Source organism: Mycteria americana, chromosome 1 (genome assembly GCF_035582795.1).
Source record: "Mycteria americana isolate JAX WOST 10 ecotype Jacksonville Zoo and Gardens chromosome 1, USCA_MyAme_1.0, whole genome shotgun sequence".
NCBI classification, from domain to species: Eukaryota; Metazoa; Chordata; class Aves; order Ciconiiformes; family Ciconiidae; genus Mycteria; species Mycteria americana.
In genome coordinates this window covers 7,046,066-7,068,682 of record NC_134365.1, presented here as the reverse complement: position 1 = coordinate 7,068,682, position 22,617 = coordinate 7,046,066, and the positions used below count along the sequence as shown (strand labels likewise).

Below are 22,617 nucleotides of genomic sequence, written 5' to 3'. Positions count from 1 at the left end.
TCTAAACTATGCCTAGAGAACATCTGCTTCAGAGATGTTAAAATGCTTATTTCTTAAAGGGATTGCAAGTGTAGAGGAGAATCAGAAGCAATGTCATGAAACCTATGAAACTTGGGAAGCAGTAGTTTTTCTACAGTTCCCTTCTAACCTAACTCCTAAGAAAGTGTTTTAAATAATTAAAAGTAATAATAAGAAAAAAGCAAGTGGTTGAGGTATTACAAAGTACAGCATGGAACTTGAACAAGAATGTGGGCAGTTGATTGCAACATGAATAGTTGAATAAGTTAAGGTTGAGAGAGTAGAGGCACTTCTCTCCCCATAACTTTCTTACACTTATGTCAGGCTTACGTCAGTTGGATTAAAATAAAAATAACTTAAAAAACCAAACCCAACTCATTTCCAGGGCACTTCATGGACTTGGATCATGGTTGGGGTGGATGAAATAGTCATGAAGTCGTAATACTGCAAGTGCAAGGCTTTGGGCTCCTGCATTAAAGAAGTGTTTTGCCTATTTTGTTGCATTGATAGCCAAGAAAAAATGCATGAATTCTGATAAGTAAAAGCTAGAAGTAAAATTAGAATTCTATTGAGACAATAAGTAATAATTTTCTTTTCTATTTTTCCCCAACATTTCAGATGCAGTTAATGAAAGTTTTAATAAGTTTTCAGTACCCTGCAGAGCTTTGAAATTAAACTCTTACACTGTTACCGGTTTGCATCACTAACCATATGAAACCTGTCTTTATTAAGCCCTGGATTTGAAGTTGGAGGTAGACGGGCTGTCCTTTACAAAAAACCTAAATACTTGTTTATATTAATCTTTGACGAGAAAGCAATAGCCACACACATACATTTTCCTGCTTTAGCTTTTCCAGTGTTGATCCTCAGCTCCAAAGCATTATGAAAGAGTTGAAATAGTGTGGTTAAAAAAATTTAAAAAAATACAGTTAATAGTTAATGTTGTAGTATAATCAGAGACACTGTGCCTATTTTACAGCATGTAAAACGGGGATGTAAAAATACAGACTAAAAATGTTCTTATCATTGGAGCCAACAAAATATAGATTTTTTTTTTTTTTGGCTGTGAAGAGCCACAGTGCCTTGCAATTCCAGGAACTAAAATAGCTAATTCCAAGTTCTTGTTTGGTTCCCAAATTCAAGAAGTTGATGGCAACTGTAGCAAGGTTTTCATAGGCAGAATGGCAATCATTAGTAGGGTTGTCCTATGCTTTTAAAGCTGTATATAATACAAATAATGCGTGCAATTCACATTTATTATGTTACATGTTATACTACTTGACATAACTCTTTATTTTGAGAAGATAGGCTTTGTTTTATTTTGAATTCTCATTTTATCACCTAGTTACTGAAATATTCTTGCCAGTAATATAATTTAAGCAAGTAGATCTTACCTTCAGAAGAAATCCTCGATGTTAAGATATAGGGCCATTTAGGTAAAAATGTACCGAGCCGAGGGTGAGAATTATAGCAAGGCTTTCAATATCCGGAATTAGAACTTATTCCCACTTCTGCTACTGCACTGTTGCTCTTGCATGCACTTGTTTTTGTTCGTGTACTTTTTGCCTTTCTAACTTTCATAGAATCATAGAATGGTTTGGGTTGGAAGGGACCTTAAGTTCCAACCGCCCTGCCATGGGCAGGGACACCTTCCACTACACCAGGTTGCTCAAAGCCCCGTCCAGCCTGGCCTTGAACACTTCCAGTGCCTCACCACCCTCATAGTGAAGAATTTCTTCCTTATATCTAATCTAAATCTACCCTCTTTCAGTTTAAAGCCATTACCCCTTGTCCTATCACAACAGGGCCTACTAAAAAGTCCCTCTCCATCTTTCTTGTAGGACCCCTTTAAGTACTGGAAGGCTGCTATAAGGTCTCCCTCCAGCCTTCTCTTCTCCATGCTGAACAAGCCCAACTCTCTCAGCTTGTCTTCATAGGAGAGGTGTTCCATCCCTCTGATCATCTTTGTGACCCTCCTCTGGACTTGCTCCAACAGGTCCATGTCCTCCTTATGCTGGGGGCCCCAGAGCTGGAGGCAGTGCTCCAGGTGGGGTCTCAACGACAGCGGAGTAGAGGGGCAGAATCACCTCCCTCAACCTGCTGGTCACGCTTCTTTTGATGCAGCCCAGGATGTGGTTGGCTTTCTGGGCTGCAAGCACACATTGCCGGTTCATGTTGAGCTTCTTATCAACCAATGCCCCCAAGTCCTTCTCCTCAGGGCTGCTCTCAGTCCATTCTCTGCCCAGCCTGTATTTGTGCTTGGGATTGCCCCGACCCATGTGCAGGACCTTTCACTTGGCCTTGTTGAACTTCATGAGGTTCACATGGGCCCACCTCTCAAGCCTGTCAAGGTCCCTCTGGATGGCATCCCTTCTCTCCAGTGTGCTGACCGCACCACACAGCTTGGTGTCATCTGCAAACTTGCTGAGGGCGCGCTCAGTCCCACTGCCCATGTCGCCGACAAAGATGTTAAACAGCACTGGTTAAACAGGGCAATACCGACCCCTGAGGAGCGCCACTCGTCACTGGTCTCCACTTGGGCATCAAGCCATTGACCGCAACTCTTTGAGTGCCTTTTAAGAAGGGATGGCTTGTGTGATCAGTGGAAAACAGTACCTAATTGTGATTAGGGTGAGTCTGGCTAAAGATCATAATTTCAGAGTCAACTGACTTTTAAAAAGCTTGCAGCAGAAATTATTTGCTGGAAAATTTACCGAGTATAAAAACAAATTGAAGTTTTTTGTACTTGCCAAAAATGTGTAGAGAAGAAAGTTTTATAAATCTTGTACTTAAGCTCCTCTTATAAAATACAATTCTTTACATAGTGCTGAAAATAAGGGTTTCTGCTCATATTGGCTGTTTTTTTTGGATGTTTTAAGTGAACTGATGTTACACTTCGTTGCTGTTCTTAGGTGACTGGATAAAAAGTTGATGATGCTGTGTTAAACATTTTCTCAATATTTCTAGAAATACATAAGTACTTTTAAATGTATTAATCTTGGAAAGATTAAAAAAATTCTATTTTTTTTTCAGCAAAAGCACCTTGAAATTGAAAGAACTACAAAATGGCTTAAGATGCTGAAAAGCTGGGAAAAATACAAGAATAGTGAAAAGGTAAAGTTATGCATGCTTTTTTTCATTAGCTATCACTTCTCAATGAATATATAACCTTAAATTAGACTGTCTGTTTATGAGATCTGAAAAAAAAAAAAAAACCCAAAACAACCCCACACTGAAAGAAAGAGGCTTTTTATTCTTCCAAAATTCAGTAATACATAACCCAATAATAATAATCATCCAGCAAAACTGGTGGTCAAATACAAGGAATTTCTAAGGGCAATATTGTGTAGCCTCTCTAACATATTCATAGTAATAATTGTGTGCTGTATAATTGTAATAATTGCGCTTGCACTGTGGGATTGGAACTAGGATCACACAGCATACTGTGTTCATGTCTGCAAAATCTGTGGAGCAGACGAAGCATCAGACTGGCTTATCTTCTCTTGCAGAGAGCTAGAAGTTGTACTTGATGCTTTGAGAATGCAGAGGAGGAAAAAAAGAAAAATCTTTATAAACTTGAAAAGCGGGGACACCTTTAAATGGGTATAGCTGAATTCTTTAGGAATCATAAATCCCCTTTTAAGGGTTATGAATTTTAACTTCACTTTTTTTTTTATTCCTTTGTATACTGGATCTTGTACTGATTAATATTAAAAGTTACTCTTTTGAGTTACTGGTGGTGTCTTACTAAGATCTGAGGTTTTTATTATTAATCTTCTCTTCTATGGTCCGTCCGTGTCCCATCCGTGGCCCGCCCCCTCCCCCCCCCCCCTTTACAGCCCAGGTTTACTGAAGGGCCTAGGATAGCTTACAGTCATGGGCTTACAGTTATGGATCCCAAGATACCTGGTTGCTTTGTTAAAAGGAGAGTTGCACTAAGTTAGAAGGTAAAAAGTATAGGAAGCCATTCAGTGCCCTGTGCCCCTTGGGTTAAGTCTGTTTTTTCTGTGAATAATATGCAATGCAGCATTCGTAATCTTCAAGAGAAGTGAATTTTTTTGATAGTATGAATGGGATCTACTTTTTTGAATAGAATACTTTATACCTTGATAGGCTTTTTTATTTTGGAATCAATATGGAAGAACTCAAATATGTTGGCAGCTACTTAACAGTGTCCAGCAGTGCTACAACATTTCTTGACTTAAAAGTAAAATTATTTTCTATGTGAAGCTGCAGGTGAATTTTTAGGAAGTGAAGTGCCCATTAATAATCTTTAAATTGCTTCTGGGATTTTTAGTTATAAAATTATTTTTATCTGACTCAGACAACAAATAATGGTCTGGGGGTAATGTAGAAAGTAGGTTATGTTAGGTAGGCCATTAAGTGCTTTTACTTGCTGTAAAAGCTAAGTAGGGATTTTCATGTGAATAGTTTATTTGCTGGAATTGTAGTCTTGGTCAGTTAAAATTATGGAAGAATTTCAGCTGGGGAAAAAAACTTGCTGGAGAGTCTATATTCCCAACACTGTGTTCTGGGGAGGTTTTCATAACAGTTCTTGTGGCTGTTTGGTGGGTAATGCACAGAATATAAAGGTGCCAAATTCAAATTCCCTCTTTTCCTCAATAGGGCTTAAAACTTGCATTTTCTGTTGGGGTTTCTGTTGGTACTTTCTGATGCTGCTGATCCACATGTACTTTGAGGACTGGAGGACCACCCTTATGCATCCCTGGTTACTGCCTGGGTGACTGGCCTGCAGTGTTAGCTTACTCCCGTACTAGCCTTTTGTTTTAGTAAGTTATTCTGTGCAAAGTGAAAAACTTTAAAGGGAGGAATTGAGACCAGAATACTTTTTAGCCTGATGAGCAGGGCATTGAGATACTACAATTCAAGTAGAGGGAGAAATTCACTCAGCATGTCCCCTGCTCATCGTTTCTGCTTACTATCTTTGGTTTTGAGACTAGTAGCTATGTCTTGCACTTGGCTTTTGTTAAAAACACCAGAGCCAGTGGTTGATGTTTTCCTGGGTATAACTAAGAAGCTAGCAAATTAATTTTCTTAAAATATGAAGTGAATGCATGAAAAAGTAATAATCTGTTTCCCAGGTTTTTCTTATAATCCTACTTTCTGTCCTGTCATCTCCTCTGGAAGGAGAAGTTAGAGGTCATAACACGTGTGGCTTTGTTTCTTTACTGTGGCAATTGGGCGATTTGAAGATCGAGTATGTTCCCAAGTCAAAGGGATGATCAAAAAACCTGTGTAACAGCCACTTTGTTTGCAAAGTGAATGCTAAATATGACCTCTCGGGTAACACAATAGGTACGTGTTGTCTAAGCAGCAGTGGTCTTCCTCTTCAGCCAGTGTTGACGTCAGCCCACGATACACTGACTGAACTGAATAATCCTCTATTCCCCAAGCATGCAGAAGGTATAGCAGATCAACTGAGCAGAAAGAGTTTCGGTTCATGTAACAAATTATAGGCTGAACTATAAATAGTGTCAGGAATAATTCAATATGTTCATAAAGGGGATGAACTCTGCTTGAGGCTAGGAAAAATTTTCACTGATTGTTGAACTCTGGTGGAGCACATTAGACTTTAAAAACAAGAGCATTTTCCTTAGTCTTTCTCGCATCTTATCTGGTAAGTGAACCAGAACATACAGAATAAAGAATCGGCTGCCGCCACCTCCTCCCGAGCATGCAGTGGAAAGTCGGACATTATTTGTCACTGCTTTTTATGGAAAGCCTGGTGACGTTCTCAGGGTTGTACAAAACTCACAAAAACAGTTTTTATCTGAAAGTGTGTTGGAAGAATGCACCAGCTTTCCATGCTCACTTTCTTGAAGCACGGAAGCAATAGTTGCAAGAACAATTCCTGACTCTTGCTTTCTGTCTTCACTTGATTTGGATAAAGTGGTTAACACTAGAGGAACAAATTGCTAGAGAAAATGAACAGCCTGTATCTTAAAAGACTCACTTCACTTGACATTCCCATGGTTTCTGTGCAGTCAGACGGCTCCTGAAATCAGCGTTGTTTAGAAACAGCACTGAAGGGAACACTGCAGCAACAACAACAGTAATGTTGTAGGGTTATAGATTATAATTGTAGTGATGGCTTGGTTTTGGAAAATGGCATACTTGAGAGATGCTTGTGTTCTTAAAAAAAGAGTAAGGGAGAGTCAGAGAAGGTGATGGTCCCAGAGACAGAGCAGGTATGTACAAAGTACAGGACTTCAGACAGCCCATTTGTAATGAGCCTTCATAATATACAGCTGAGAGAGGTTTAGTTTGAAGAAATCTGTTCATACTGTACACATGCTGTAAATGACTACATTATCCAAAACTGTCATATGCGTAATTGCAAAATACAGTTTTCAGTTAATACTCTTGCAGAGCTGCCTATAGGCTGCTTCCTTATTTTTTTCCGTCATAACTTCACAAGGAGAATTAATGAGAAAACATTAACACACTGTGTGTGTGCGCGTGCGAGATGCTTCAGTTTACATCTTCCCCTGATCTTTATTTCAGAAGAATATCTTGAGAGAGAGATGGGGGCTCTGGGAACTTCACACTGTTTTCCCATTAGAACTTCTGTGCTTAAATCTAATTAAAAAAAAAAAAAAAGGGGGGTGGGGAGGGAGAATGGAGGGCAGCAATGTGTGACCATGAGGAACTGGAAAGAGGTGAAAGAGTTGTCACACTGAGACCAGAAATGTGCCAGTCTCTACCATATTTGAGTAATGATTTAGAGGTAATGAAGGATGACATAATAAAAAGAACCCATGTACAGCTACACAACAGTGTGTAAAAAATCCTTGATTCCTGTATGATTATTTAGGCATCTTTTCAGTGGAGTCGTCATGATTCTTACAGACACCAGTCTCTGAAGTGTGTAACTGCCCTTGTGTCTTTGCGTGATTGATATTTGTCAAAACAAAGCTTTCATCTCCCCATCAGTCATTTCTTATGCAGGAAGTGTCATAGAGCAGCAAAGTTTGTGTTTCAGTGTGGTCTTCCTCTAACTTACGCTTTTATTTCCTATTTGTATTCTACTGCTTGGTAATCCAGGGTACAATCAACCACCACAGATAGTAAATCCTTCCTGGCTTAGTATGATCATAACTTTCAGGAAAGATTAAATAAAACTGTTATATATATATTCCCATTTGAGTATTTCCACCAAAGTATTTCTGTCTTTCACTGTCTACCTTCATCTATCTGTGATTGAAGTTGCCTAAATTGAGGGGGAAAGGAAGAAGAGAAACAATCAGAGTAGCTGACAATTTCCAGCTGTTCTGGCATTCACACAGTATAATAATAATTGAGTCTCCACTTAGTTTGGAGTCTGAACACAGAGCCTCAATGAAGAACTCTCTTTGCATTTGTGAGATCTTTTGAATGAGATTGAGCAACTCTTGTATTTGTGCTTTTTCTTCCTTTTATGCAACCCACAGAAGTTGAAGAACCTCTAAAGGCAGCAGCCTTTATAAATATACTTTCTTTTCATTATAAATATACTTTCTTGTGAGACTTCAGATTTTAATTCTTATGCTTCTCATCACTGATTCTTTTTGAGGTGGCAGAGTCCCTCTGCTGCTTGTGCAGCTCTTCCTGACATAACTGAGAGTTTTATTTTCAAGAAAACCAGTTTTATATCTTGCAGCAGCAAGAATGCTAGTTCCCACTCTTCAGACTAGTGCTGTGTGATAGTGGCCTTGTTTCTTGTCCAGGAACTAGTTGGGTTTATGAGCTGGAGAGATTGGGGCAGGAGAGGGAAGGGGAGGTTGTATGTTTTCCAGGTTTTTTGCATGGAGGCCACATTGAATGTTGAATGTTATGGACTTCATTATTTGAGATGATAGCTGATTTGGAATATTCCAAATTTGAGAGGTTTTTTTCTTCTTGCTTTGTAAGCTTTTTAATTCATTCTATATATTCTCATTTCACAATGGGAAGGTCCAATGTACAGGTCCAATTTTTGCACGAGAAGCTCCATTTGCATTCCCAGGTGGTAGTGCCTCATCTAGTGTCTGCTTGTCCCATCTGCTTCAGGATCAACAATATTAGTAATAATTGTAAGAGTTTATGACAACTATCCTTGGCTGAATATCAGCTTAGATGTGATACAGAACTTGAACCTGTATTTTTATTTAAGTTGCATTTATATAATTATCTACCGAGGATGACTTTCTTTTTTCTATGTCCTATGCTGATGGAAACATCCCAGATTCCATAACACCATTCTTTGAATGATGTATGTTTTCATGCAATGATTATCTGAACTCTGAGTTTATATACTTGTATTTTGTTTTGAGCTATTGTCTTAAGAAAGCCTTAATTTTAAAGAATTTGTTGAAGATTGACACATTATTTCATCTCCCCAGAAGCAGAAGAAAAAGTAACTTGCTGAATTTTCTACTTCTTATTATTAATTCAGAGAGAACAGAGAAGTAGATTAGGGTTCTGCAAGTATATAGACCCAATCCAGTGTTTCTCAACGTATTTTCAACCTTATATTTTACATAAGGAAATAAAAGACAGCAGAGGGCAGTAGTATGGTACTTATGGTAAAGATATTCAGTTAGCTAATAATCAGTTTGCTCATTTATATTTTCTTTAACTGTTTGGTGACTGAATGATTATTAGAAATTAGTTTTGCTGTGAAGTATGTGTGGGTTCCCCCCATCCCTCCCTGAGATGCAGTGCAGCCATGTCATTTTCACAAAACTGCGGAATCACACAGGATCACAGAATGGTTGAGGTTGGAAGGGATCTCTGGAGGTCATCTGGTCCAACCCCCTGCTCAAGCAGGGCCACATGGAGCTGGTTGCCCAGGACCATGTCCTGACAGCTTGTGAGTATCTCCAAGGATGGAGACTCTACAACCTCCCTGGATAACCTATGCCAGTGCTTGGTCACCCTCACAGTGACAAAGTGTTTTCTGATGTTCAGAGGGAACGTCCTGTGTTTCAGTTTGTGCCCATTGCCTCTGGTCCTGTCATTGGGCACCACTGAAAAGAGCCTGGCTCTGTCCTCTTTGTACTCTCCCTTCAAGTATTTATATACAGTGATACGATCCCCCTGAGCCTTCTCTTCTCCAGGCTGAACAGTCCCAGCTCTCTCAGACTTTCCTCACAGCAGAGATGGTCAAGCCCCTTCACCTTTGTAGTCCTTTGGACTATCTCCAATATGTCCATGTCTCTCTTGTACTGAGGAGCCTGGAACTGGACACAGTACTCCAGGTGTGGCCTTACCACTGATGAACAGAGAGGAAGGATCACCTCCCTCAACCTGCTGGCAATACTTTATCTGATGCAGCCCAGGATGCCATTTGCCGCCTTTGCTGCAAGGGTAGGTTTGCTGGCTCCTGTTCAACATGGTGTCCACCAGGACCCCCAGGTCCTTTTCTGCCAAGCTGCTTTCCAGCTGTGTGGTCCCAGCATGTACGGGTGCATGGGGTTGTTCCTCCCCAGGTGCGCGACTTTACACCTCTCCTTGTTGAACTCCATGATGTTCCCGTCAGCCCATTTCTCCAGCCTGTCAAGGTCCCTCTGGGTGGCAGCATGACCCTCTGGTGTATCAGCCACTCCTCTCAGTTTTCCATTGTATATAAAATTATTCATGCTTGTTTCCACGTTATTGTTTGTGTAATGGAGCCTATGCCATGCTTGAGTTACATTTCTCTCTCATATACTGAGCAGACAGTGAAAGCCTTTAGTCTCGTGTTCTGCTAAGCTGTAGGAAGGATCCTGTAATGACTTGGGATGACTGAGAGCTTTTTTCTCTGCCTAAATAAATGAATAGTTGGAACAGCAGAGTCAGCTGGATACATATCTAAAATGGTTTGCAAGAAGCTCCGAATGTTATTTGGGTTTATTCTGTCAGGTAGTGCAATAATTCTGATCTTAGCTACTGAAAATTTTTGCTTTCCTTCTGGTTTTTTTGGCATAACTGTAGTGGGCTGATGAAACTGCTGGTCTCTCTGTCCTTTCCACTCTTTTTAAAGTTATATTTGCCAAATCATTTTTCAAACTTTTCTTTTAAAAGCACTTCCACAATTCTCTATCTCAGTTTTTACTTTGTACTTCAAGGGCTCTTCTAGTATTTGGCTGTTTCAGTCTGGGAAGTGCGGATGATGGGAAAACCGTAAATGCCATAGACTCCTCTGAAACTGGTTGTTCTCCTTCAGTTTTATGTCCTGAAAAAAACCAAAACAATCCCACAACTTTGGATGGTTTGAATTTGTTTTAATTCTGTTTCAGTAAGAAGCTATTATTACAAAGGCTTATTTCTGGCCATTGATGGCTACCTGGCCTTCTCCCAAAATATTTGTTTAGAACAGTAGTCTTGAGAATTTATTCTTCAACCAGTTTTCTTCATTAATAACCTTATGGTTGTTAGAGACATTTGAAAACAAGTTACGAAATGATAATTAACTGGCAAAAATGTTTGTTATCAAGGTACACTGTTGCTGTACCATGGGTCTGAGGAATACAGCTACATGTCACTGGGGACATATAACACTGCATTTTTTTTTTTCTTTTTTTTCTTTCAAGTTCCCAGGAAAGATTTTTTCAAATTTGGCTCATTCTGCTTTCCAGTGGACAGGCTAATCTCTTCTTAGGATGACACCACTGCAATTGGTGTTGCTTGGCTTTCAAAAGACTGAATTATCCTCTCTGTCGCAAGCAGTTACCCTTGTGTCTGGGTTGACACACACTGAAATTCTCTGTGTGAGCTGAAGTCTGGATATACCCTTCTCTATAGAGAAGGGTGCTTTGTAGCACTGTACCTTGTTCTTTATCGTTAGAGAAGAAACTGTACTGACATAACTGTGCTCACACTAGAAGTGTTGCTGCTTTAGCATTCTTAATAAAATTAAAGCAGCAAAGGTTTCTTTAAAAAGCACAACATTTTCTTTGTGGACAGCCTCCAGGATTGCTGTTGCATCTTTTACAAGTTTAAAATTTTCATTTGAAAAGGGGACAGGAAAAGAAGTCATAACCTTACTTGTGTAAGAGTTACGCATTCTAAAATCCAAACACGAATCCTTGCTGGCATTAAAGACACCTTCAAAGATCTGATATATCCCAAACAGCAGGAGGTTTGCAAATATACTGCAATGAGGGGTTCATTAATCTTCCAAAACTGGAGCCGTGAAATATGTGAAAAAGAAAAAAGGATCCTGTCTTTGAGGAGGACATTTCTTTTAAAATATTTCTTATGTTACAAACATAACTTTTATAAATGTTTCAAGGAAGTGATAGCTTTCTACATTGTTAAGGTCTAACCTTCATTGTAGGTTAAATGCAAAGAATAAATTGTTTGGGGAGGGGTTGTGTATGTTTTGTCCTCTTTTAAATCTAATTGTCTCCCTTGTGCCATCATTAAAATAATGGTAAAAACAGAACTTCAGAAAGGTTCGTTTTCTTTGTTAGGGTTCTCTGTTCTTCCTTTTCTTAGACATGTCTCCTGAAAGATGATAACATTTTTTTTGTGTTTTTTTGAATTACTAGGATTCAATTGCTCTGAGGCTTTCCTTATCTTGAGTCTCTCCTGGCTGTGTAAAGCCAAGACTTTAGACAGCTAGTCCATCTTTTTCTGTTTAGAGGCTCTTCGTGCTCCTAAATGCTGCAGCATAAGGAGATACAAATCAGAAGAGAACTGAGGAAGAGTTGTCAGAGCTCCTGATGTTTTCAAATAAGTCCAGTAAGAACCAAACCACTGAATGGGAATGCAAGAGCAGTGACATGTCAGAGGCAAGACTGATAAATAGTTTCTATAACGACTCTAGTTACGCACAGGTACTGAGTTATCCCCTTCTGACCCATTTCTAATACAAGCTTTATGTGTCAGAACAGAATGTGTCAGGAACGGGGAATTTAATTTTCTATTTCACAGCTAAGAATTGCATGCAGTGTTGGTAGGTTGTTTTATATTCTTGCAAACTGTAGCTAGAATATCTTTTATATGTTGTTTTTGTGCAAAAGTTTTAATATGCATTTAGAAAACTGCCTATTAGTTTAGAAATATGATCTGAAATCTCTTAGCTTTTGAAACGGCACATCCTGGTTTTTTTTGGTGATCTCACATGCTTGTTTGGTATGCATACATACATTTCAGCACACTGTTGCAGTTTTACAAGAATTCAAAAATCAGGTGTTGTTTTTTTTTTTTTTGGGGGGGGGGTGTGTCTAAATTACAAAATTTGGAGTAGTCTTTCCAGTATTTCTAGAATAAGTGCTGCTCAGCAGAGGTGATGCAATTTTGATAGGCCTTCCTACATGCTAAAGTCCTGGCTTGTAAGCATCACTTGCACAGAGTGATGTTTTGGCCGGTGTGTCTATTTTGTTCCCTGTGCCTCTGCTAATTCCATCAACAGAGGTCCCAGGTGGTGTCACTGGACACTTTCATTCCCTCAAAAGACCCTGGAACACTTTGTCCCCAGCAGGTCATTCCTTTGCTAGGACAATTGATATAATTGCATTTTTCTCTTTAGCATGTTGTGTCTCGCTGTTCCTTTTGTTCAGAGTGTTGTAGATAGTACTGCATTTATATTTTCTTTTCTTTTTACAGTTTCACAGGAGAATTTATAAAGGAATCCCACTGCAGTTCAGAGGGCAAGTCTGGTCTTTGCTACTTGACGTCCCTAAAATGAAAGAAGAAATGAAAGACTTTTATAATGTGAGTTTGTAGAATTTCCACGTAATTAAAAAAATTTCAGATACTAAGACTATAGGCTTTATTAAGCTTTTGTTGTTATGCAGTGTTTTTTTTTTTTTTTAAAAAAAGGTTAGTAATTGCATTGAACTCTACTGCTTCTTTTTAGCTAGGAAAAAGGCTATGTATTGAAAAGCACTTTTCCAGCTTATTTTTTGGTTCTCTAATTCATGTAATTAATTTGATCTTCTTTCCATTTCTTTTCCCATCCTCAAATACTTGCAAAAGCCTTTCTAAAAGCAAAGCAAAACAAAATAAGAAAAAAACCCTTTCCCAGTAAGAAGACAAAAACCTCTGAAACTACATCTCTTTGAGAAATGATTATTAAGGAAGCACCTTGTTAGCTGATTATCAGTAAGAGGAGTTCCAGTATTCTGGAGAGGATGGGTGCCTTAATCTTGTAAAAGCCAGAACAAGCTGGCTATCTTTCTGCCATCTCATCTCCAAGTGAAGCTTAGACATCCCTTACAAAGCACTCTCTGGTTATTTGATTGTATTCTCAGAGGTGCACCTGATGACAGGATGTTAACCCCACAAAATTCTACAGGCATAAATTGACCACTTACGCATATCTCCTGCTTAGAATATAAAGAAAATATCTATGTCTTCTACCGCCCAGCCCCCATCCTCACCCTGAGTAGCAGTTAAAGCAACCTCTGATTTACTGTGGTTACATTCCTCTAAGTTTTTCCCTAATTTTTCCCTACTAACTGTACTTTTTCTGTGGGTGTGAATACAGCTGATGGCCATCAGAGCTAAACTTCAGACCCAAGAGTAGAGAGTAAGGTTCATGTGCAGGCTATTAAGTTAGGCAGAAGGGGAATCGAATCCTTTAAAATTCTGTCTTTTCCTCTCTCTGTCTCTCTCTGCTAAAAGATTATAGGAAGAGTTTAGCTAACAGAAAGGCAATTTAGTATTGTAGAGTGTTTGAATTTTTCCCCACAGGAATTTAAATGTTCACTGCCTTTCAAAGAAATAATGTCCAGAGTTTCAAGAAAATGTATGGCTCTTTTGATTTTGGCATTTTCTAATAGCATTTTTTTTTTTGGGAGCTGGGACTTTGGGTATGAGTAGACAAGGAATCTTGTAAGGTCATGAAAGAAGATCAATGTTGACATTGATGTTATCTAAATTTTGGTGTCTGTGATCTTCCTCTTAAATTATTTATTGCTCTTTAGTTTGACAGGCTGCTCTTCCTGACTACTATATTTTGCTTAACTTCTTAAGTAAGACTAGTGGCAGATACAAAAGGGATAAAACAGAGTTCATGCTGAATAATGTAGTTGTGGGAAAGAATACTGAATAAAACTAGAAGCATTTAAAAATAGGTGAATTCATCTTCGGAGATGATTAATGCCATCTAGTGCTCAGTGCAAAACAAAAAAGAGTTTGTATTTCAGATATAGGAGTAGAGTTTCTTCCATCATTATCCTAACTTGTTTATTTGCAATAAGCTCATTTTAGAGCTCTCTATTTTTCCCATTTCCTGAAGTGATATTAAAACTCCTCATTGCAAGTATCCCTTAGAAATTGCATACCTTAAAATTAGAAGGAAAATATGTGCATTTGCTGTAGGACAACACCTTTTTTCACTTCTCTGTGCAGGGCAATTATGAGTTTTAATCTTCTGTTCTTTCTGTTTCTCAAACTCTGGGTACCCTTTCTTTTCACTCATGCTAGAGGCTCCCATGATGGCAAGGACTCAGGGTGCTGCTTTTCCTGTATTCCAACAAATCATAGGCTCTGGGTCCTCATGCCACCTTAAAACTATAAATTTTCTCTTCCCTTCTTTTCTCTCTATCTGGGGGACAAATCATTCTGGATGTTAGTACTTTAAATTATACTGAAACGTCCATGAAGCTGAGATTGTGGTTAGTGTTGTGCCAGTTAATGGCTGCTACCAGTTGGTTCATTGATTTACAAGTAATTCCTGATATTCCTGAAGCTTCTGTTTGTATGCAACAGACCGAATGGATGTTATTGTTCCCTGTTTGATCCCTTTATTTTTCTTTAAGCCTTTTTGTTTTCTTGCAACCAGAAGCTGTAGAGTTCTGCCTTTTGATTGTCTGTGGTATTCTCTAATAATGCCTACTCAAATGTAATGTTTTGAAAATACCATGTTGAATCCAGTTAGAAATGTCTTGCAAACTCAACTTTTAGGGACAGAAGTGGGAATGAATGAATGAATGTCAAGAGAAAATTATTCTAAGTGCAAAAAATAAGGTGGCAATCTAACCTGTGCAGGCTTCCTAAGTATTCAATTGCAAAATTGGATTTAATTATAGAATGTTAAAGCAAGTACTAAAGTAGAGGTATTCTACAACTAAATTAGATTAGAACAGAAAGACAGAGGAAATGACTAGAGAAATGTCCATTATCTATAGTTAGATAATAAGTGGCAGCTATGTAGCTGTTAGTTCTGCTTAAGATGAAAAGGCAGGAAAAGTATGAAAACCACACTAAATCATTTGCTAAAAGTCCAGTCTGGAGCACTTGCATCTTAGGTTCTTGTTCCTGAGTAGTCACTTACTGTCTTCCTCCAGTGACGTGCCTGAGAAATGGCAATTAGAAATTTAAAATGCTGAAACATAGCCATAAAGATGGGTAGTGAATGGTGTGTCACAAAAAAGTGTAATATGGGATTATTCTTTTTACATCTATACCGTGTGAATGTGTCTCTATAGAATTCATGTACGTATATGCATATTCTGGAAGTTAAAATTGTTGTGAGTTGCTCTTCTACGTTAAGCGTTTTAAATCATGAGATGGCAAATACTTTGTACAGTCAGGCAGGTTTCTGCTATTTTAGCGCTCACAATTTTAAACTTAATTTCCGTTCTTTACTGTTTTCCTAGAAACTGAAGTGTCAAGCACGAGGGTCTTCGCCAGATATTAGGCAAATTGATCTTGATGTAAATCGAACATATAGAGATCATATCATGTTTCGAGACAGATATGGTGTTAAGTAAGTAAATTAAAAGGTTTGGTTTTGTTTGTCTTAAAACTAGCTTCTGATCTGACTCAAGCCTCTTTGACCTATGCAAGAAAATTGAACGTAAGCTCCAAAGTTTCAAAGCAGGATTGTCTGTATGCAATGATGTCATTACCATTACTACCGCAAAACCACATGGTCGCTTCCAACCAGCTAGTTTTCCCTCACTATGAGGTGGTCAGTAGCATTCCAAAGAAAACCAAAATGGTTTCTTATCTTGTTTCGTATTTAATAAAAACAGTCTCAGATGATGTAAATACAAAAGTATCGGAATTCCAAGCTAATAAATTAATTAAGATTTATTACCCAATCATTTTATTTAACTGTGTATTTTGAAAAACAAAATAACTTTTTGCCTCTCTAATAACTTACCTTCCCAGAGACTTTAGCCTTCCTTGGATTTTGTATTCCTCTTCTAGTATCTAATTCAGAACCAAATAGAGCAGTATTTTAGATGTGAGTATTTAATTATTTACAAATGTAGGCCTTAATGCTTTTGGATTTCTTCAAAATGTTTTTTCTTGTTTGTGGTTTTTTTTTTTTTTTTTTTTTTACTGTCATTGGATGAGGAATATTAGGCAGCTGTCATCTTTAAAAATGCTTAATAGTGAAATAAGTGGTGATACAAACATCAGCATTGTTGCTAGCTTGCAGCATCAGCACCCTGCTGAGATGAAGAGGGTATTTTTTTCTCTTCTGTGACTGTATTAGTTCAGTTTTTAATCTCCTTTTCTTTCCAAGGCAGATTCTACGGTAGTCTGCTATTTTCAAATAGCAATACTCAGAGCTGTGGACTTTAATGTGATAATAAAACAAACATTTTCTTTTATTATCATTCTAGGTATTTTGTGGACTAATTCTAAATATGGGGAATTTCTGATGGCTGCAACACAGGATGGGAGTACAAAGCAGAAATTCCCAAGCTGAGAGCTATTCTGTGCATCCACTGTAGTTTAGATACATTTGTGCAGTGCTATCTGTACTTGAGCTGATGTGCCTCGCCTCTCAGCAGTACTGACACAGTGCCATGCAAAAATGACTGTGTTGCTTCCGGGCCTTGGTTTTTATGCACACATTTTAGGTGTTAGCAGAAGCTTGCTACCCATCAGTTTGGGGTTAACACAAGCAGATCCAACTCCAGTCCCTGTAGCTGTGTTGTAAGCATGCCCTCAGAGTCCACAGGAAAGCCTTTGGCTGCATAAAGCAATTTCACACTTGGAATAGATCTTGGAATTACTGTACGTATATTATGCATTTCCAGTGATGCCTTGATGAAAAATTCAGAAATCATTTCACATAGCAATGAAATGAAGTCCCCTGGATAAATCAATAGCTTGTTTGACTTCTAAGTAGACTGTATGTCTTTGAAGGTTCGTTTTTTTACAGGTCTTTAGTGGTATCATCTAGTGTAAATAGTACTAAATTACCATTATTTTACGTATCTTACTGTGAATGAGATTGAGCTCTTAAGTTAAGTTTCGTATGGCCACTGAAGATATAGAAGGTTCCTGTGTACATTTGGGACCTTTTAGTTTGTCCTTGCAAAATAAGACTCCAGCTTAATACCTACTCCTTCAGGTTACACTTGACTTTAGTTACTGAAGAATGGCTAAGCTTCAGTTCTGCAAGAGGGCAAACAAAAATGCCATAATGTAGACATTTTGGCAAAATTCTCCAAGTATGCATCCTCTTCCCAATAGAAAATGTGCAGCTTTTTACTTAGGCTTTCTTTTTTGAGCCTGCTAATATCTATTTCTATACGTTTGATTAGTGAGAGGCAGAGGGAATTTCACTGGACAGAAAAAGGACAGTACGCAAAACTCAGCAATTAAATTTTAGCAGTTTTAGTTGTAGATGAAAGTAGGCATTCAGATTTCTAAATTCTCTCCCCAACAAATGACAAAAGTAGGTGTGAGTTTGAAAATTCGTTATGAGAGCCCTCCACCATTAGTTTGATATCCCAACTGGAGAAGAGCAGAGTTTGGTTTTGGGTTTGTGGTTTGTTTTTTTGGGGTTTTTTTTTTTTGGTGTTTTTTTGTTGTTGTGTTTTTTTTTTTTTTTTCTTACTACCTTCATAAGTTAGACTGTTTTTAGGGAACGCAAAGGACCTATACAAAGCTCTTTGTAATTCTAACTCTGAAGTACATGGAGATCAGTACACTCTGGAGGACTGAGCATAGCATGGCGAGTCAGAGTTGATGTTGTTTTTCCTCAGTTTGACAGTAGCAGTCACTAAAGCAGCGTTTAATTTGGGTGCCAAGATTAAGATACCTTTGTGGCTGCTTTGAGTATTTCAACTCTTCTACATCTCTGTTTGAAATTAGTAACAGCTGTTAGTATTCGGCAAGCACAGAAATCAGGTCTGGGGTGTTTAAAGTTTGGCATTCAGAATAAATCAGTGTTTGAAATGTAGCCCAACCTATGTTTCACTTCACCTATCTGTAAAAATGATGATCTGACACTGTTTCCTTCTCAAAGTATTCTAGGTATTTTTTTAAACCTTTCAACATGTAAAACATCAGAAAAGTGCTAAATATAATATTGGTTTGAAATCAGAAGCGCATGGTATTGTAGAGTGTGGTTTGTCCTGTTTGTTAGTGCTAGACAAGTTAAATTGGGGAAACAGGTTTCCAAAACATAGTTCATTATTTTTATGTTTTTCTGTGTTTACAAAAGACAATATTATATTATTTTCCTTTTCTACTCTTATTTCTCCAGGCAACAATCTTTATTCCATGTTTTAGCTGCATATTCCATATATAATACGGTAAGTTGTGTACCTTCACACTTAATATGGTTTCTCTGAACGTGCCATCAGATAATAACTTGCAATTCTGTCTCTTCTTTCTCCCTAAACAAAAAAAAAGAAACCCCAAACATTTCAGAGACCTTTGGAAGTACATCGAAATAAATTACCTGTTTGTTGACATGTTTTGAGCTGAAGCTAAAATAAAACAAAGCATCTTGATTATGAGTATCTTATTGGACAGACTGAACTGTGCATACTGTTCGACTGAAACAAGTATTGTGTCTAATAAGAATAATGAATTTGTGCTGTGCTCGAGTTTTATACTACTGATATTTCCCCCCATTATGTTATATGCCTCCCATTCATTTGGATGATGGGACGGAAAACACAGTGCAGAAAGATGCATGTTGGAGCAAACAGGCATGTTTCGTAACCTGGAGGGTTCAAAAAAATGGAACATGGTTTTAAAGGTTGTATCTTCTTTATTTAAGCCCTCGGTCTTGGCTGCAGTTCTGGATGAGGATTTGTCAGAGTGGGGTTTCCAGACTATATCATAGGAGTTAGAAACTTTTTAGGTATTTTGTAATGTCTTTTGGCTGCATGCATAAAATAGAAGAAACAGAAATGCTATCATGTCCACATTTAACTTTTTTATGCATTATCCCCTCATTCACTGTGCCCATTTTGGTAATTTTTGTACAACTTTCATTTTATATCCATCAGCAGCTCCCTAGAATTCAATGTAAAAATATGTAAAGTTAAGAAGAAGAAAGTGAAATTAAGCGGTTGCTCTAATTAAATGCCACTTTGTTTCGTTTTTCAAAGTTCTAGGAAATGTAACCTTTCTATCTTGTTTCAGTTTTTGTCTCCTCGCAATTGTTGGCCCATAAAAGAACTTACATTGCTGGAATTTGTTGTCTTTTACTTGTTATGTTGTCTTAAGCTTTTCATTGTAAGCAGTCTTGACACACTGAGAAATAAAACTCTGGAAGGACCTTTATATATTTCCTATAGAACATTGGACTAATATTATTCAAGTTGCAGGAAAAATATTGTTTAAAATCAACCTTTAAAGTGTAATGATGTCAATACTGCAGTGAGGTTTTTATTTTGCACTTATGTCATTGCATTTTTCCTCTTAACGTATAGCAGTTCTTATGCTTTCGTTTTATCTCTAGAGCAAAGTTCTGCTAAGAACTTGTAAACCTGAAAAAACTTATTCAACAATTAAGTCATTGTCCTTACAAATACTTTATCAGTGGGATTATCTGAGCAGCTAAATGATAGCGACAGTTGGTTCCTGCCACGAAAGTCAAAATTAATCGCAGAGAAATACTCAAGTTCAGTTTTGGAACAACAGGTTTTTTTTCTTTGGGTTTATTACATCTGCTTGCTATGGGCTGCTAAACTTGAACAGGTTTATAGTTACAGGTCACTCTTGGAAAGTCCTCTGTTTATCAGATGGTGCCCTGACTGTAAAGCAAAAGGAAGCAAGACACCGTCCCTGCAAAAAACCCCAAATTACAACTAAATGGAAAATATATCTATTTGGAGAATAAGATTATACAGTTACTTGAATTTATTAGTACTGACAGGGATTTTGTGCATCAGTAGAGAGTTCTAATGAACAGTCAAGACTTCCAGTTTACTTCTCAGTTGGAGGGTTGTGCATCATGCCTTCTGTCTATCAATATTTTAAATGTTTGAATATTAAGTGTGTTTGGTGTCATAATTAGGGAACTTACGCCATCAGGACAGGCATCCTCTTTCCTCTGCTAGCTCAAGGAAGAACTAACAGCTCATGGTTATAAGGCTTTTGTTTTCAGCATTTTAATATTTTCATGGTCTGATTTTCAGGAAGTTGGATACTGTCAGGGAATGAGCCAGATCACAGCTTTACTCCTTATGTACATGAATGAAGAAGATGCCTTCTGGGCCTTGGTGAAACTTCTCTCTGGTCCAAAGCATGCTATGCATGGTATGGAGTTTCATGTCACTTAGTATGTATTAGGTTTCAACCTGCCTTATTTAAGTTGTAAATTATTTGAAAATGGAACTATGCTGTTCTGTCTGTATAGTCAAAATAAGGCATAATGTGAGCTTTATCCTGGGGGGCCATTGGATGTTTTACTGAAGCTCACCCATAATGGTAAGTAATTGTTTTTATATGTGATATCTTTCAAATAATTCTTAATGAAAATCAGATGTTTCCTTTCCTCTTAATCTCTCAGGGAATGTAACCAGTTGAAAGCTGGTTATGTAGATATCTATATATGCAATAAAATACTAGTGGTAACCTAATACAGAATGTGTTAAATAACATTGTGGCTATGCTATTATTTGGCAGGACAGGAATCCACAGTAAAAAGTTGACACTGTATCTAGGCATTAACTTCGCATTTCTTTGTTTTATCTCTGCCTGGCACAGCATTTCCTGTTCTCACCGTCTTGTTACTTTTATGTTAATTGGTAGTTCTCTCTTTCCATGCCAAATTTAGTATGATCTATGCATATTCCATGCCTATTGGTATGGAACTACTCCAAGAATCCCAGCATCTTTTGTAGATGTTAATGACATGGTGATTTGGAAAAGCTGTAGTCCTTGGAAGCCTGAAAAAGTAAATACTGTCTAGAATTTGGGCTTTTTAGCAAATTTCCAACAGGCTCTGGCTCCTTTTCCTGGCTTAGGACTTCCTTGTGCTGTGTCAGCTTCCTTCCCTGACTTTTCAGTGTTCCTGCATGTTCTCTGCCCTCAACATGAAGTGCTAGTTGGCTGTTTTTCTGTTTATAGTTCTGCAGAGCTATTGCCTTTCTAAAAAAAAAAAAAAAAGCTATCTGACAACGTCATAAGTGAAATTTTGAATTCCTCAAGAGTCAAAGACTTGCTTGGAGCTTTACACAATGATAATACAGACTAAAATCATCTTACAAAAGATCTATAGATTTAACAATAATCAAAAGCTGTGCAACTACAACTGTGCAAATAAAACTATGTAGAATGCTGAGCTCCTCAAAGGTCACAGAAAATTTGAGGTGTTTTGGGGTGTAAGTCTAAATCAAGTCATTATGTACCAGATCAGTTGATCTGGTTTTGATACATGGGAGCTTCACATAGTTGTAGTTGCCTTTTTAAGATGCTGTAGACTGGCAAACAGGATTTTAAAACTTTTTCCAGATTTTGTCGTAGTGTTTTGTCCATATCACCTTTTTTAAAACAAGAGAGTCGTAACCTTGGAATGTGATGCTAATGGAGAACTCTTAACATGAATTTCTCAGGCTGATTTTTGTAGTCATCATTTGAACTTGCTGTGATGAACAAGAGGTTTCATCTGGTAACCGGTGATGGACTTACACGGGCAGATGTGTGGCTTGTGTACATAAGGGAGTCAGTGCACTGCCTGCGTAACTGTTACTGAATACCCCATTCAGACCTCCCTCTCTCCCTCCTTCATTCCATCCCTTCTCCTTTCCACCCCCAGTTACAGGGCACACGCCTGTCAAGTCGTTAGAGAGGGAAGGAGGGAGCTTTGAGTGGCCCAAGGCTTGATGAGTTCCTCTACAGGGCATACGAACCATCGTGCTACAGGTTCATACATACGCTGAAGTTGTCTTGGCAAAGTCTGTTAAGGAAGTTTGCATTTATAGATATGCTGACAAAACCTTAATTGTAACTCAAATGTTCCCAATTTATGATTTATTAAATGTTACCAACCTAATCTAAGGTCCTGCTTTCAGCAGGTTGGACCAGATAATCTCCAGAGTCCCTTCCAACCTAGATTTCCTATGGTTCTTTGAATACATATGTTTTAAATGAGTTTATGCCACAGTGTAGCATTACTGTAAATATCACTGCAGCTTCTAGAAGGGAAACTTTTAAAACTGACTTAACTAGTGTCGTATAACTGTTTGCACTTTTTCTGTGCTCTTCTTTGGAGATAGTTTCGAGCACTGTTTGCCAACTCTTTAAAGCCTAAATCGTTTCAATTCTAAATTCATGAAAGAAAACTTTTATAATTACATTTGATGCCACTGACTGTTAGGTGGTTCTCTGAAATGAGCATCTCTCTATGGAAATTATAGGGGTGGGCTGAGTAATTCAATTAGAATCATATTGACAAGAGTAGGATGGTTTAAAGTTCCT

At 37.9% G+C, this 22,617-nt stretch overlaps 1 protein-coding gene across 4 annotated transcripts in view; it reads left to right on the top strand.

The window, feature by feature from the left end:
* USP6NL (USP6 N-terminal like) overlaps positions 1-22,617 on the top strand; it is a 127,070-nt gene that overhangs the window by 79,711 nt on the left and 24,742 nt on the right. For all 4 annotated transcript variants that reach the window (XM_075520763.1, XM_075520844.1, XM_075520928.1 and 1 more), the window contains 5 exons: positions 3,052-3,132; positions 12,592-12,699; positions 15,591-15,700; positions 18,446-18,494; positions 20,334-20,454. In XM_075520763.1, coding sequence (XP_075376878.1) covers positions 3,052-3,132; positions 12,592-12,699; positions 15,591-15,700; positions 18,446-18,494; positions 20,334-20,454 — 469 coding nt within the window. The remainder of the gene's footprint in view (positions 1-3,051; positions 3,133-12,591; positions 12,700-15,590; positions 15,701-18,445; positions 18,495-20,333; positions 20,455-22,617) is intronic.